General features: G+C 43.0%; 1 protein-coding gene and 1 long non-coding RNA gene across 2 annotated transcripts in view; one reads left to right on the top strand and one right to left on the bottom strand.

Moving 5' to 3' along the window:
* The window catches only part of LOC311621139, a 335010-nt gene that overhangs the window by 195877 nt on the left and 122412 nt on the right, over positions 1–16721 (top strand). The window lies entirely within an intron of this gene.
* PIK3R1 (phosphoinositide-3-kinase regulatory subunit 1) overlaps positions 1–16721 on the bottom strand; it is an 85274-nt gene that overhangs the window by 68120 nt on the left and 433 nt on the right. Inside the window, exon 2 of the mRNA XM_084880900.1 lies at positions 7194–7899. Within this exon, the coding sequence (XP_084737026.1) occupies positions 7194–7527 (334 nt within the window). The 5' untranslated portion in view covers positions 7528–7899. The remainder of the gene's footprint in view (positions 1–7193; positions 7900–16721) is intronic.

The following is a 16721-nucleotide window of genomic DNA, read 5'->3' as shown; positions in this document are numbered from 1 at the left end:
CCGCCTATGCAACAGCGCTAAGGATGCCTGACTGCCGGATTAGGCCCTCTCCCTATAGGGAGCAAGCCTAAGCCATCAGCTGGACATCCCCTGAGGGCTCTCTGATTGTGAGAGGATGCAGGATGGTCTGAAGGACCACACCCCCCACACTCCCGCAAGAATTTCGTGCATCGGGCCTCTATTTTAGATATCATCCATTATGCAATTATGCTTCTCATTTCTAGCTATCACACCAAGTTATTTTCTCCTATTTCAGCCTTCAAACCAACTCTATGTCTTTCCTCACGGAAATTTGTTAGCAACAAAGACACACATAAGGGACAGCCAGCTGTACTGCTGACATCTGTTTTCTTTTACTAAGAAAAACATGGATATGTAAATGACATCCTATACTTATTCTTACTTGACAGAGGTACAAAATTCTCCCCTTTTAGATGTTACTTAGCAGATGTAAGCACCATTTGTTGTTGAATTTCAGAATTTCAAATGTTTATTTTCTTAAACTCAGACTTACTGGGAGAGTGCTTATTAATCAGAATTTCTCCAGTTTTAGACAAAGATGCATTCACTTAAAATCAGAAGACTGACATCAAAGTTATCAAAGAATTTATTAAAACTAAGCTAAAAAGAAAACACTTTTAGCATACAGAGTTCTGCTTTTACAACAAAGACAATTTTATTAGAGTATCAACACTAGCTTGGCTGTAGGTAAACAAAATAGACTCACGCCACTTACACAGTTCCTGTTGGAATCGGAGGTGTGAGGGCTCTACTTAGGTTGTAGAGATGTGAATATTGGACCCTTTACTCATTTTGAAAAGAGAACAGAGAATGAAATCCGAAAGCCAGAAGCCTTAATGAAAGTGTCTGAAGATATGTCTCACTTAAATAAGAAAATACTTAATTTTCATACCACAAGCTATGATTCTAAATGATACAGGTCATGGTGGGCTGGCAGAGAGTTTTTCATCAAATAAAGCCTCATCTATAACCCTGCACCTAATTGTTACCACGAGTGCAGGACAGAGAAAGCCGGGTCCTTCCCTGGAGACAGAGGGGAGCTCCCTGCCCATTGGGGACTGCTTACAAATTTCTAAGTGCTCAGGGCAGAGCAGTCCTGCTCCTCAATTTGTTTCAAATAACTCACCTGGACATGCAAATTTTTCATTAAGTTACACTCCTGTCTCTTTCACATTTCTCTGAAAACAAAATACCTAAACCTAAAATTAACAGGAAAATAATGTCTTAAAAGTCAATAATTTAGTAAAAAAAAAGAAAGAAAGAAAAGACATGCTGGTTCTCGTGAGAAGAACTGTGTCGTAACATGTAACCTAATGTACGAGGACCACATTCTGTGGTCATCAGAGGAGAGGCTAGACTTCTCTGATTTTATCAAAGCTAGTCATTACCTCTGCTTTCCCCAGATGGATTTCCTCTTTAATCAATTATATTGTTACATCTTTTGGAAAGGTATTTCATTTTGTGCTAAAGCAGAGGGAAAACACTTGTTTATACCTGGGTGAAGGAACCTTGCATTCTGATTCCCTTTTCTGGAGGCAGTGCTCAAAGGCCCCCTATAGTGCGCCCCCCCCCCCCGCCCCCCCATCTTCAAGTACCTGCCAGCAGCCTCGCCTTCTCATAGAAGCATGGCAGTCAGTGCAGAAGGGGCAGCCTGCACTAGCCAGCTGTCTTACCCCATCGCTGGGGCTTTAACAACTGCAATCCTCCAACTTCTCAGCAGTCTCACGGAAGTGGGAGAAAAGGTGAGGAAAGCTACGACAAGGCATATTCTGAACTAAACAGAACACATAAAGGCAGGAGTTGGTGAAGCAAAGCAAATTACTTTCACAGAGACTGTTTCTGTGCAGGACAGTGACACGTTATGTCTGCGGGGCCCCGCAAAGGTATGTAATTTGGGATCAGGTCGCCGTCTTCTGTGACCTCTGTGCAGTGTCTTCAATTTATGTCATTTATTTCAGCCTTGCTTCCTGGATGGGGAATGACAACCATGGAGGGTCACTCAGATGCTGAGTGTGAAAATGTAAAAATATTGATAGCATGGCTGGGGAAGCCATGAAAGGCAAACACACATTGGAGGCTCTTTTCTTTTACGGTTTAAAAAGAATTTTGATCAACATTTAAGCTTTATATTTTTTGTGTGTGAAACCTGGGACCCACCGTCAGAGTCAGAGTGGGAGCTTGGGAGGTGTGTGGATGGGGAATAGAAATGGGTTATGATTCAGATTTTTAAGTGACCTCTTAAGACAATTTCCATGTTTTATACAAACTAACCTGGCCACAGAATCTCACCAGTCTAAATATTCTGCCTTCACATGGCTTTAGTTAAAGGATCTCAAAATGCCGTCTTAAGGAATATCCCACTGGACAGCTTACTTATGAAAGGAAGAAATACATTTTCTTTCTCCAATCTCTGAATCCCTACCTCTTTAACTCACTTCCTTGTGTGTGAGAGGAAATATGGAGCCAGGGTTGAATGGGGTTGTGTTTATGGGAATAAAATGCCACTGTCTGAGCAGCCAAATGCAGAAAGGGCCGGAGTATTTATTTGAATAGGCTGTCTCTCCTAAGGAGCAGGAAACAGCCATCAACATCCTTCACCTGCACAAAACATGAAGAGGTTCTCTCCAAAGGCAGCAAAATGGGGCTTTTAGTGGGTTGTGGGAAAATGAAATGTGACCCTCTCGCAAAGGGAAGGAGATAAAGGAGGGGAGAGAGGGCAAAAAACCTGTGCCTGGGGACACTCGCTGACCTTGACACATGTTCTACTCACTTTAAGTGGCAGACGGAAAGCACCATCGGTTTAACATACTTTCCCATCAGCAGAACTACCTGTCCTAACCATGGGATAGGAAAATTACAGTTCTGGCCCTAGCTGGTTCAGCCCAGCGAAGAGAGCATCAGCCTGCAGACCAAAGGGTCCCAGGGTGGATTCCCCCAGTCAAGGGCATGCGCCTTAGTTGCCGGCTCCTCCCCAGCCCAGGCCCTGGTCAAGGCTTGTGCAGGAGGCAACCAATCGATGTGTTTCTCTCTGTCTTTCCCTCTCTCCCACTCTCCCTAAAAAAACCAATGAAAAAGTATCCTCTGGTGAGGAGACAAGAAAAGGAAAAGAAAAAGGACAAGTTCTGGAGACACAGCAGGCAATGATCAAAACCAAGGCTGCAAGATTATCTCAGATGTGAACGAGGCAAAGAACACATAAACTGTGATTTCAAAAACAGGAATGGCTATCATATGTCCATGTGGTGTACATGACATACAACACATGTGGCTAATTTCAAGTCACATGGTCATAAATAGTTAAATGTTGAGCTTAATAACAAGCATTTTATCCACTTGTAGAGAACCTACTGTATCGTTCTAAATACTTGGGGTGATGGACAGACAACAGAGGTCCCTGCCCTCATGGAGCTTATAATCTACCACAGGGAACAGACAAGACACAGTCAACATGTAAGTAAATTAAGAGTTTGGATAATAAATGCTTTGCAAAAGCAGAGGACCCTTTGGTCCGCAGGCTGCCTCAGAAGGGCAGGCTGCTACGTGAATAAGGTGAGCAGAGCCAGCCTCCACGAGAAGGATTTGAGCAAGGTGGGAGAGTGGGTTGGGTAAAGGGATGTCTGAGGAGGAGTGTCCAAGCAGGGAGGACAAAACACAGCCCTGAGGTGGGAGGGGGCAGGGGAAGGCATCAGAGGGCAAACTGCCTCTCTTGAGTCTTGATTTCATCTTTCATCCATGCTTCATAGTACAAAATAGGGATACAGTTCATGTTTACTGAATTATTTAAATTCCAATAAATATAAGATTATCCAATACACACAAATTTAATACAAACTACAGACTAGCGCTTTGTAAGAAAACTGTTCACAACATATATTGGCGGAACATACATTTTCCTGAGAGGAGCTGAACATCAGATTTTCAAAAGGGCTTTTTTTTTTTTAACTCTTTTCCCCTCTAAAAGTTACATATCACAGCTTTGTTTCCAGGAACATACAAGAAAAGTGGAAAAGCTGGTTCTATTATGTAAGGAGGAATCCTTCACAAAGAGTCTGCTTTGGGCCAGAGTCTGATGACAGCTGTCTTTTAAACACAGTAGGTGGCAAGCGCAGGGCACGAGGAACATGTGGTCAGCAGGCAGGCAGGCTGGAGCACCCTATTTCCCCCTTGCCCATCGTGAGAGTGTGCAAAGCTGCCCACGGGACAATCTCTCAACAAGAAGGAGCTGCACGGAGACCTGAGACCTCAGAGGTCAATTCTAATAACATAAAGGCGGTCAAACACGAAAAACAGGCTAAGTCACGTGGGAGGAGCAAAAGGGAAAAAAGGACTCAAGAATTTAGTTACAATAAGAACTATCCTTTCCACCTCCACTGAACATTGTCACTGCAAAAGGTTTTCAAATAAATACACGCTCAGGCAAAAGAAATCAGAGTCCCATAGCTTTCAACGTCTAACTTTGTCCTTACAACTACTTTCCATGTCAAGTGCACATGCAACATGAGTTACTGAATTCTCATTTTATAAAAATCGCATTTGTTTATTTAAATTTTTATGTACTCATTTTTAGAGAGAAAAAGGAGAGAGGGAGAGAGACTGAGAAACCAATTCGTTGTCCCACTTATTTGTGCATTCATTGGTTGATTCTTGTATGTGCCCTGATGGGGCATCTAACCCACCACCTTGGTATACCCAGACTAAGTTCTGACCAGTGGAGTATTCAGCCAGGGCAGGAATCATAGGTAAGTGAGAATACAAGATTAACAGTCTAGAAAATTGAATGCTTAGTACTATATTCCCTGCCCAACCCCCCAAAACACTGCCTTTTCAATCTCTCCCTTATTCCTAATTTCTCATTTATATTCAGGCCTGTTCTTTCTAATACTTTAATGCACATTATCATGTGCCTCTTTTTAAAATTCCGCTAAAAATTTCCACTTTACTCTACATTTCTATGACTTAAAAAAATAAAAAAGCTGTTAAAATTTTCAATTGTCACCATATTACATGAGAAAGCATTATAAAAGAGCTTAGGACCTAAAAAGAGAAAAACATTTTTCTTAAAAGACTTGCTTTTCGTTATACTATTATATATCCAAATAAAGTTACACCTGATAGTAATTATCAAGGGTGATTTTGTTTAGGAATTACTTTTACAAAATTTTTTTGTCATTAATATTGACAAATTATCTCTTTCCACCTTTTAAATATTCTTTTCTAATCCAGTCCAGATATTTTTATGGTTCTGTAATTTTTTTTTAATATATATTTTTATTGATTTCAGAAAAGGGAGTGGGAGGAAGGGAGGAAGGGAGGGAGGGAGGGAGGGAGGGACACATCAATGATGAGAGAATCACTGATCAGCTGCCTTCTGCACACACCTCTCACAGGAGATCAGGCTGCAACCTGGACATGTGCCCTGACCCGAATCAAATGGTGACCTCCTGGTTCACAGGTCGACGTGCAACCACTGAGCCTGGTACAGCAGCTGGGCAGTCCTGTAATCTTTTGTATTCTAGGATAAATTAAACTGTTTTCCCTCTTGTACTAGCCAACTTATAAGGACCTGTTTCTAACTAAAAAAAAAAAAGAAAAAAAAAATTCAAATTAAAAATAAGTAATTTGGTGGAAAAGAAAAACAATTATGTATGGTTTTTGCCATACATAGTCTCGGAGAGAGAAAAAAGATTACACAAAGGAAGGAAAATGCTTGAAATTGATAACAGCAAAGCTGAGTGAAATGCTTGCCTCTGTTTGAAATTGAACAGAAACAATCAATCAATCAATCAAACAAGCAAAAAAAAAAAAAAAAACCCTTAAATGAGCAGGTGTGCACAAAGCTCAAATGTGGACCATCTCCAATAATCAATGAGAAGTTTCTGAATCAAGGTGGTTCACACCTTTTGTCAACACCATGGCTGACAAAAGGTGTCTAGATTTTGATTCACCTGAAAAATTAAGTCTTGGCTTTTGAAATGTATAGTAAAACATATTTTACAATAAATATGGCGTAATGTTCACGAAACAAGTACCTCTTTTGGGTCAAGTGGGAGAGGGAAAAGGTATCCTTAGTAAGTTCTCTGACTTTTACAAAATATTCCCAGTCCTATGATTACTCTACGATAAAAGGCAGCTATTTACCCTTACTTTCTGCTTCTTTATTCTCATTGCCTCATTCATTTTTTGCTAGAACAAGCCAGCACCAAAGAAAGAATAACAGTATCAAAATCTCTTCCAGAAATACATTGCCGTGCTGCAGCCAGTTCTATTGTAACCACTGCCACCGAGGCCACCCATTCTAGGCATACCTTCCCATCCCTATCCCAGTCTTGGGCAGGGAAAGAAAGATTACACAAGCAGGGGAAAAAAAATGCTCGAAATTTATATTACTGAGGAAATGAATTGACTAAGCTGATAACAGCAAAGCTGAGTCAAAGGCTTGTCTCTGTGTGAAACTGAACAGAAACAAACAAACAAACAAACAAAGCTCAAACAAGGACCACCTCAGATAAACAATGAGTGGCTTTTTAATCAAGATGGTTTCCATTAGGAAAAGCACCCAGCGATCTTTTTTCCCTCCTGAAGGCCAAGCGCGCTATAGGCACTAATGTCAGGCACACACTGCCTGCAGAGGAAGAGCCCGCCCTCCACATCGAGGCTGCCCACGGGGCTGGGTTTCAGCTGCAGGCACAGTGTTCCTGGAGAGGAAACCAGGAGGTAGACACCGGGTTACGAAAACAATGGTTTCTTCTCCCCCAAGTTCTGTGGTCCTTTTATTACTCTCTACATTTTTTCCACACAAGTCACATTAATGTTAAATATACGTACGTTAGACTTACCCTCTACTTTCTTAAAATGATTTAGATATCGAATGCCAATTATAAGAATAAGGAAGTAAAAAAGTATTTGATTCAATAGCAACTACAAAAGTAGTTCTTAAAAGCACTCACTAAACAGGTTCTCAGATACCATCTCCCTATTTTATAACTAAACCCTCCACCCCACAAACACAAATGTCTAGCCGTGCAGTGACTGACCACGCTTTTACGCACCATGTATAAATTCAGGTAAAGCTGCCGGAACGACTTCTGCCCAGGACATTTCAACTCAACCCAAATGTAAAACTTTCTTTAAAAAAAAAAAGAGTCATTTAAAAATCACTCACGAATACTGACCTTGCTGCTCAGTTTCTGCTTCAGTTTTCGAGGAACCTGGTGCCACCGGAAGGGGTCGAGGTGGCCGGGGCTTTGGGGTGGGAGGTGAGATTTTTTTCCTCCCAATATATTCTACATAAGTTCCTGGGAAGTCCCCTCTCTCCCCTGTGGTTTCATTGTAGCCATTTAACCAGCCAATTTCTTCAGGCCTGGCTTCCTGTCCATCGCTAAATCCAAGAGCTACTAAGGACCCTTTATTCACAGTCAATATGTCATCCAAGTGCAAGTCAATATCTTCTTCTCGCTCCTTTTTGTAATCGTAGAGTGCTCTGTACTGGTACCCCTCAGCACTCATGTTTGCAAATCCGTGACCATGCAACAGACGAGTTTGGTGACGCTGCAGTGTAATTTTATGTTTCTGTGGAACGTGAACTCAGAGAGCGTGTTAAGTTCCGGGGTATGTGTCCGGCGGAGGACAAAGGACAACCCTCCAAAGGCTTAAGAGGAGAGGCGATTGTCCATCTGTCCTCCATCAACGGTGTGACTGAAGACAGGGCTCCACTTCCTCTGCAGGCCACAGTCCTCCCACTGGCTTCCTTTTCAGCAACTTGTCAACACTTGGACCGCGGGCAGACTCTCACAGCGAGGCCCGATCCTTTCTGACACTCTTGTCACACTGTCCATCTGTCGTCTGATTTCACTGTTGCGCTCCACACGCAAGCTTCACCTAGCAAGAGAAAAACAAGACTTAAGAATGAACATCACACTTGGCCATCTGTGTGAATTTGAGTGTCTACTTCCATTCAACAAGTACTTAATCAATTTGGCAGATGGACACGGGCAGCGTCCTATTGCTGGACATGATATCCACAACAGAGATTAGAGAGACACTCCCTGCCTTCTAAGAGCACCAGGCAGGGCTGGAAGGGGTGTTGGCGTGTGGCAATGTCTCAGAGATAAGACTGGTACACAAGGAACTGGTACACAATAACATTAGGTAAATGCCAAAAAGACAGCGGCGACTAAACACTACAGAGTTCAAATGAGGGAGAGATAACATCTAACTGTAGGCATCCGAAGGCAGAATGAAACGTGTGGCACGGCCTAAGGTACAAATGTGACTAAGCAAGTATCATATTCTGGAAAGAGCCAGAACAGGGAGCATCGCTGACTTTTGAGAAAGCAGGCTCCAGTCTGGTAGCATCGAGGATAACAAGGAGAATTTAAGGAGTTAAGGAACTGAAGAAGAAGTAGAGACAATTCCTGCAAATTATTCTATGAAGAGAGCTTAGTGGAGGGAGAAATGGGAAATGAAAGTTGTTGTGTGTTTTTTTTTTTCCTTTTTCTTTTTAACATAGTGGAGGCAGAGAAATTGAGAGCCAAAGATTCTCTAAGTTAGTTAGCATGTACACTTAGCACTCTGATCACTTCTCGTCCTTATCTTTATTATAAAGTCAAAGCAACCTAAAGGTTTCCGTTAAGCTGGCTGAACAATAAAGCAATAAAAACAATAGCCACACAATTTCTGCGTGCTATTTCGAAGAGAGCTTGTGCAAATTTTACAGCGTGGAACACTTTAGAAGTTTAATATTATAGGCACTCTTCAGTGTAAGCAACTTAAGAAGACAAATCTGATTGCTGAGTAATTGTTATGTTGGCATTCAGAAGTGTAAAGTATTCAAGTTTACATGGCTAGAGCCTCTTAGCTGTAATATAATAACACTCTTAGGAGAGTTACATATTAAAAGAAGCAAAAGCAAACACTGGAAATCTTTGTGTAGCAAGAATATGAATTTTAGTTAGTATTATTCTACTTTGTATTTCAGTTGTCATAGAGAAAAAAAAAAAAAAATGAAAGCAACCAGCAGAGAGGATGAAAAAATAAACTATATTATGTTTGAAGACAGCCTCTCCTTTTGCTAGATCCAGAATCAAATTAAATACTCACTGCATAAATTCACACAAAAATGTAAAACTAGCAAATCTCATTTTTAGTACTAATGCACTCTGTACAAATGAGACACGGAACTCTAAGGAACATGAAAAAATTTACATGTCCCTCAATGCCTGGAAACCAGGCAATATGCCTAAGAATAATGTAATCCCCCCAAATCTGCCTTGCGATTTTTGTTAGCTTTTCCAGGCAATATATGTCTTTTTTTTTTTTTTTTTGGGGGGGGGGGGGGAGTAGAAGGGGAAATTCCTCCACCAGTAGGCTGGTAGATCTTTCCTTCAGCCGCTGCTTATGGCTTCCTCTATTTGAACAACTCCGTGGGCCAGTTTGGTAAGATTTTTAACAGAATGCGGAGCATAGACCTCAGCAACCACCAGGCCCCTGCTCACCACATACCTATGTAGCTATCTATGCAAGTGCCTCGCCGGGCACACTGTAGTCAAAAAGGCTCCATGTCTACTCCAGGTATTACAAACCCGAAGAACTTGCTGGCTTGACTGATGCCAGACTCTAGAGTAGCAATCTCTGCCATGTGTGCCAGAAACCTGTGTTTCTATTAATTCCTAGCCTCTCACCATTTGAAAAAAAAAGAAAAAAAAAAAAAAAAAAAAAAAAGCTTACTGGCTGTGTAAGATTAATCTTTATCTGAGAAAAAAGAACCCCAGATCTTCTATGACTCTGGGATTGAAAGTACAGACCATTGTATTAGAATACACCATTCCTATCTTCTGGGACCCCATCATCAAAGGCCAGGAAGATCCATCAGAACAATTCGAGATCAGCCATGATTCGGTGCCAATTAAGTGGCTGGGGTGCAATGTTGCTAAGAGAAGAGGGAGACCTGACTAGCCATTTGGGTGACGGCTGGCGTGTGTCCTCGTGGGAGGTACACAGCATCCTGGGCTCAGAAGATGCAGGCTGTTTTCCCTCAATGGCTTAATCCATTAGAAGTTATTAATGAAACAACCTTGGCCATTATTCAGGTGTGCGGTAGTCAGGTCCATTTAAATGGCTGTCACTGTCGCTGTGGTCAGCACGGTCGTCACCTGACACTTCCTGGAAGCGACTGTGTGTTCTTAACCAGTTCAACCGTCTTCCTCCTCCTCCTCACCTAACACCTAATATTTGTTGGGAGTTTTATGTGTACTGACACATTCAATACATACAATTAGCACATTCAAAACAAGATAATCTTAAGACAGGCACGATCAATAATTCTCACTTTACACGGGAGAAACTGAGGCGCAAAAAATTTAGTATCTTGGCCATGATAACGCCGAGCCATTGAAAGGTGGAAGCAGGAGTCAGCTTCAGGCAGTCTGCCAGAGCCACACTTTTTACACCACTAGAACCTACTGCCCAAACTCAACTTGCTTCCTTCGATGCCTGAGATGTGACCGAGGCAAATTCCTGCCCACCGGCTCTGACCTCCACTTTTCACTCTGTAACAGCAGCCTTACTGAGTGCTTGTGGTTCTTTCACAAACACAGCTGCACAAAAAGAAGCCATTCTAACTCGGAGCAGTTCTGTCAAGTCCAAGACCAGGCATCTAGGACCATGCAAATTTCCTTCCAAAGAGACTTCTCTAAAACGCATCCTTGCCAAACAAGTCCATAAACTAGTGAATAAAAGAATCCTGGACACATCACTTCTGGAAGGCTGCCCACTTCTGCTCTATGAGCTGAAGCTTCTGCCACCTGTATCCCTCTTGGCATCTATGCCCCCTTCCCCCTCAACCCCTGCCATGGCTATGCCAGGCTCCTCACTACACAATGAGTAAAAACTCAGCTCCTCCTTAGGGAGATGTGAAGTATTATCCAGTCACAGGGGCCATCACATCTAGAGGACTGACAAGTTCTCGTTTCTCTCACCCTCCAGTTCTCAGTAGGAATGCAGAAGCCTGAGGCACTGGCAGTGTCTGTCCAACCTCCTGAGATCAATGGAGCCCAAACTATTCAGATCCACAGGCTCTATGCTGCCCAGATTCACAAGATTTTGCTTCCAGTGTCTGGCTACACAAACCTGTCCGTTGAGCTATTTCTACCCAGCACGGAGTAAAGATTTTTATATGTGGATAATATCCACCATCCATTAAGTTAATGTTTTCAAATAACCAAGGGTGTTAGGATATCTAGTCTCCAAGTTAGTTACTATTGTTGCTGTAACATAAAGGAATCCTATGAACATGTAACAAACTAACTCACTTATATAACATCAAATGAACAGTTTATAATTTCCTTAAAGGGAATGATTTTGCTCCATTCGTTCAACCATTTTAAAGATGACCCAAAATACTGTTAATTGAAAGTATATTTCCTCTGCTAAGATACTGAGCAATTTTCATTTTCTTCCTCAAAATGTTGTTTCTGATGCCTGACAAGCACCCATGACTTCATTTTTTTAAATTTTTTTAAATTTTTACACCCATGACTTCTTAATGTACAACTGCTTGAAAGGAAAATTTCAATTTAACCCTCTAACCTGCAGGCGTTTTGGCAAAAAACTTTTCTTTGAAAAGTCCTGACTTTGTTGACTTACTCCCCTTTTACAAAGGACAAGGACTTAGCAGACTTGGTGAGAGGTAAAGGATATTTTTAAGTCACTTTAAATAAATCAAGACTATATCCTGATCATATTATGTTATCCTGAGATAAAATCAGCAATCTGGCTTTGGGTCCCAGCACAGAATGGGTCTGCGATCCAGATGCAAGGGCTCTGGAGGGGCTCCTGGGCCCTCCCTACATTCCAGCTCTCCATCCTCTGTGCGCTCACTCTGAGTCTAGAGCAAGCTCCCCACCTAAATTCACAGTTTAAAAAAAAAAAAAAAATCAACATTTAAAAATCTTTTCACTTTTTAAATATGTTCTGGAAATCATGAAAATCGAACTGAACAAAAGTTAAAATTTCGTAATAAACACAATGAAGTTCAACTTAAAAGAATGCACTCAGGATAAATGTTATCTCAACTAAAACAAAATAAAAATGATGGGATCAAATTAATCTCGGAGTTGCAGTCATCAAATATCTCCATTCATTTTCAAACCAACCAGGATGTACTTACTGCCTGCTGCCATGCTCGGGGCTGAGTTTGTACTGTGGGAAAGCGGAGTGTCTAGGGCAGGACTCTCCTGCCTGCAAGCCCTTTGGGGGGAGGGGAAGGGGAGGTTGCACAGAACAAACCCAGGTGAAACTACAAGGGAAGACAAGGAGGCAGGATTCTCCAGAAAGCACTGCAGGAGGGGCAGAGGAGAGAGAGAGAGCCAGCGTGCAGGCCCAGCTGGAGACAATTCCCAGGGTCAGAGGTCGCCACCTGGGGTCAAGGAGAAAGGATGATGCAGGCACTCACACCAAGGCTTTCTTGGGCCTGAGAGACACCCTGTTACCCAGAAATGGGCATAGGGCTGAGCATTCTGCTTCTCGGCATCAGCACTGAAAAGAAGCTCTGGGATGAGAGGGCCTGAAGCAGACAATCCAAAGCCCCTCCTCTGGTTAACATACAATGCTGTTTTGTAAAACTCTTAACAAGAAGGTTAGTATAAGCACTAAGCTTCAGACTCAGCAGCTGTCCCCATCAGTGCCTAAGTTTTAAACTTGGGCAAGTTACTTAAACCTCTGTGTGTCACAAGTTTAGCATCTGTGAGAAAAATACAAAAAAAGCAAACCTGCAGCTCATAGGGTTATTATGAGGATTAAATTAAATGGCATGTATAAATCACTGAGCTCCATGATTGAAAATTAGAGCTTATTAACACCAACACAGTGCTTATGATGGGCCAGGCTCAGTTCTTACGAGTTTTGCATATATCAACCCATGTAATCCTTACAGCCACTCTAGATACAATTATTATCCCCATTTCATAGGTGAGAAAAACGGAGAGATTAATGTGCCAGAAGCTACATGGTTAGTAAATTGCAATTATGGTTTTGTTAAATTGTTACCACTATTATTAGCAGTATTGAAAGACACTGCCATTTATGCAAACTCATATTTAAAATAGGAAAATTTGCCAGGAATTTTCTTTTGTATTGCCTCTAAATACTGCAAACTGTTCTAAATGAATTGTGAATCCAGCCGAAATGAAACTCTGCTGTCCCCTTAACTCCCTCCCAGAGTAAATATAATAGATAAAGGCTGCACGCAGACTTTGCCCATCTCATTCTCTCTCCACCTGAGGTAGAGGGTGGCTTTGCAGAGGTCAGGGCAAAGGCTGCCTCCTGAGTCTCAGGGTGTGTGAGAGAGCATATCAGGGAGGACAATTCCAGGCTCCCGCGGTGGTCTCAAAGAGAGGAGAAGAAGGCGCTAATGCAGTCCTACAGAGCTGACAGTTTTCATGTGACAGCCCCAGCTCTCTGGGCTGAGTCCCCAGTCTGGGCCACTGGGGATCCAGTGAGGGGGCAAGGATCATGGCACAATGGCTTAGGCACCTCACTTTATTATTTCCTTACATTTTGGCCAGATTCCTGTGATTTACATAATCTATAGGGGGTCGGGGAGGGGTGTCCATTAACCTGAAAACTATTTTGACTACAGGTGCCTATGGATATGCATTTGATTTACTTTAAGAAAAACAATGCTGGGAAGATAAACTATTCAGAGATGTTTTCATAATAGATTTTTTTTTTTTTAGCAAAATCTATGCTATACTCATTCTACCCTTTACAAAAAAAATAAAGTAAAAAATAACATAAGCCAAACAGACAAGTTGATGACAGTCAATTTTTCAGCTCTTTTGGCATAATATACATAAAATAACTTTTAATCACCACTCTTTTGGCAAGTAATTTCAATAAAAGTGTTAGCAAAATCATGGCAAGTAATCGCATTAGGGGTGAAGGAGATGGGGAAAAAACAATAAATAGAATAAGAATATTTAAATATTAATTACAACATGTTTTTATTTTTAAAATGTCATAAAATTGCATTATGCCTTCTAAGGTAAAAACTAATTGACAATCCCTTCCTTCAATTGATGAGTAACTTGCTCACCTTCTCAAGCTTCTGAGTTGCTCCATTCTCCTGCCTTTACTGGCAGAATCCCTGTGCCTTCCAAAGGAGGGGGACCCGTGGGGCGCCTGTCCCGAATGTGTAATACAGTGAAAAAGCACTTCCCACTTTCTCTGCATTGTGCATGCCTCAGATGTGCAAATTAAAAGTAAAACCCCACATGCAGGCATTATCTCAGCTTTCTGTAGTCTACCTGGCCATAACATTTTTTTTTTTTACAATGTGTTCATGTACCATCTCTTTAGTTAATAAGACACATTTGGAAAATTACAAATTGCGAGCATAATAAAAGCTGAACTAGAATTGTTCCTGTTTTAATGAACAATCTTTCAGAACAGTCCTCTAAACTAAGAAAAAAAAACTTCAGCCAACATACTAATCTAAAAGTTACATGGCATCCATGGGAAAATGTCATTAAAGGTTTGGCCAACACTTTTAACAACACAAACTTAGGTTAAGTGCCGTAGGTTTGCATCTGAGATACAAAGCTCGTCTGCATGGTCCCAGGAGTAAATGCATTCGCCGCCACCACTGTGAATAGCCACAGTACGCGTTACCTGTAACTCACTGCATCACTTGTTTCCCCAAACCGACCTTACACTGCGGGGATTTTCTGATCTTCATACATTTCCATTTCAAGAAGTCAGTAAAGACAATATAACTAATCAGTGGGAAGTGAAATGCGTTTTCACATTGGCTATCAGCATCACAGATGTAAAAAAAAAAAAAAAAAAAAAAAAAAAAAAAAAAAAAAAGACCAGTGATATCATTTTACAAAAGCAGATATAACAGCAGATAACAGTGTGTACATTGCAGTGTTCTGTGAGGCAACTGGCTAGAACAGGCCCCATATCAAGATGAAAGTTAAAGAAAGCAAATGCACGTGACACTGTGGAAGCCAATATCAGATACATAAAACTTCCTTCCAATCATAGAAATCTACACATTTCTACAGAAAAAAGTATGGCTCTACTGCTATCTGCAACTGGCATGGAACAGCTGAGGGCCAGCAGAGGCAGAGCCCAACACTTCTGAAGGCAGGCAGCTGCCTCCATGGCACTTTCCCATTTAAACTGATTGCCAACCAAACACACCTTCCCAAACTGTAGGGGGACACTTCCATCCTCCCCCTCCTCCACCCCCCCCCAAAAAAAAGAAAATCAATTGAAGAGTTATTTTCTATGTAGTGATCAAAACATTTGCTTCCAAAAGTTTAAGCAACTTTTGTCCCTAAAAAAAAACAAACACCCATAATCTATTGCTTTTAAACCGTTTATTTTAAGAACAGTATAATCAGTCAAAAAAAAGTATTCGTGTGTGTGTGTGTGGGGGGGGGGGGGGTGTCAGGGGATTGTGCTTTTTTTAATTATTTTCTTTTTCAACCATAAAAGATGGTTGTGGCCTTCTGTGCAGAAGTCACCACATTCCTAATGATTTTTACTCCTTGCGGATGCATTCCTCTGATAGCCTGCTGGAGAAATGAACCTGCTTACCCACCTGACCTTTCCTAGCTAGTAATACCTCAAGCTTGGTGCATGTCCCGCCTAACTACTAAAACTTGAACCTCATCCCACTGAAATGACAATCTCATGCTGCATTCAAAACCCGGAACTACTTTATCCATTCCTACTTTGCACCGACAAAGAGGAAAAGAAAAAAAAGAGAAAGAAATCCTATCACTTCCAAAGTCCTAACTCCCCTCACCCCACCCCCACCCCAAAGGAGAGCAAACTCATACGTGAGCTGCCAGCGGCGCCGCAGCAGCCACCGGGATTCCCGGTATTAACAGCGCCCGGAGAAGCAGAAGAATTTCCCCCGAACAGTCCACACACATGCCGCGTTTACCAAGTAACGGCCATTCCGCTCACACCCTCGCATTCTGGTTCCCCGAGTGCATTTCTGGGCCGGAGCGGCGGGCCGGGCTTTTCCGTTCCCTTTGTCTGGGGATCTGCGGGGCAGTCTCTGCCCTTGGGAAGTGAGGGTGAGCACCGCGGCTTCCAGACAATCCCCCGAGCCGCTTCAGCTCGGGCTTGCACGCTCTCCGGCCCTCCCTACCCGGCTCCATGTTGCTGGGCAAGTCCCTCCAGTCTCTCCACCCGCGTTACAAAAAGCTGGATTTCCGGGCTCTTCCAAAGACCCCGGGAAGCGCGTCTCCAACAACCTGCCCAGGCCCGGCCGGCACCAGGCACCAGGCACCGGGCACCGGGCACCGGGCACCAGGCATGGGCCCCGGCGACCCGCGGCCCCAGGCGCGCTTCCTCCACCCCGGAAGAGGAGGGAGACAAACTTCGCAGGGGGGCTGGGCTGGCACTGGGCTCCGGGACCACCGGCGCCCTGCCCGCCGGCCAGGCTGGCCCAGGCAACGACCCCGGTTGCAGCTGGAGGGCACGGGGGAGGCACCGCTCCTTCCCTGCCCGCTAACGCAGAGGCAGCGGCCAGGGCGCTCTCCTCCGGGGAGGAGACTCCAGAAAGCTGCAGCCAGGCAACCCCGGGCACCCTCCGAAGTGGCCGGAGGGTGAGGGCAGCCAGGGGGTCGCCTGCGGCTCGGGGACGGCTGCGCCCGGCGGCGGCGTGCAGCCCCAGCTCGCAG

The sequence above is a fragment of the Pipistrellus hanaki genome (genome assembly GCF_964339955.1).
Source record: "Pipistrellus hanaki genome assembly, chromosome: 4".
NCBI lineage: Eukaryota > Metazoa > Chordata > Mammalia > Chiroptera > Vespertilionidae > Pipistrellus > Pipistrellus hanaki.
This window is presented reverse-complemented; position numbering and strand designations above follow the sequence as displayed.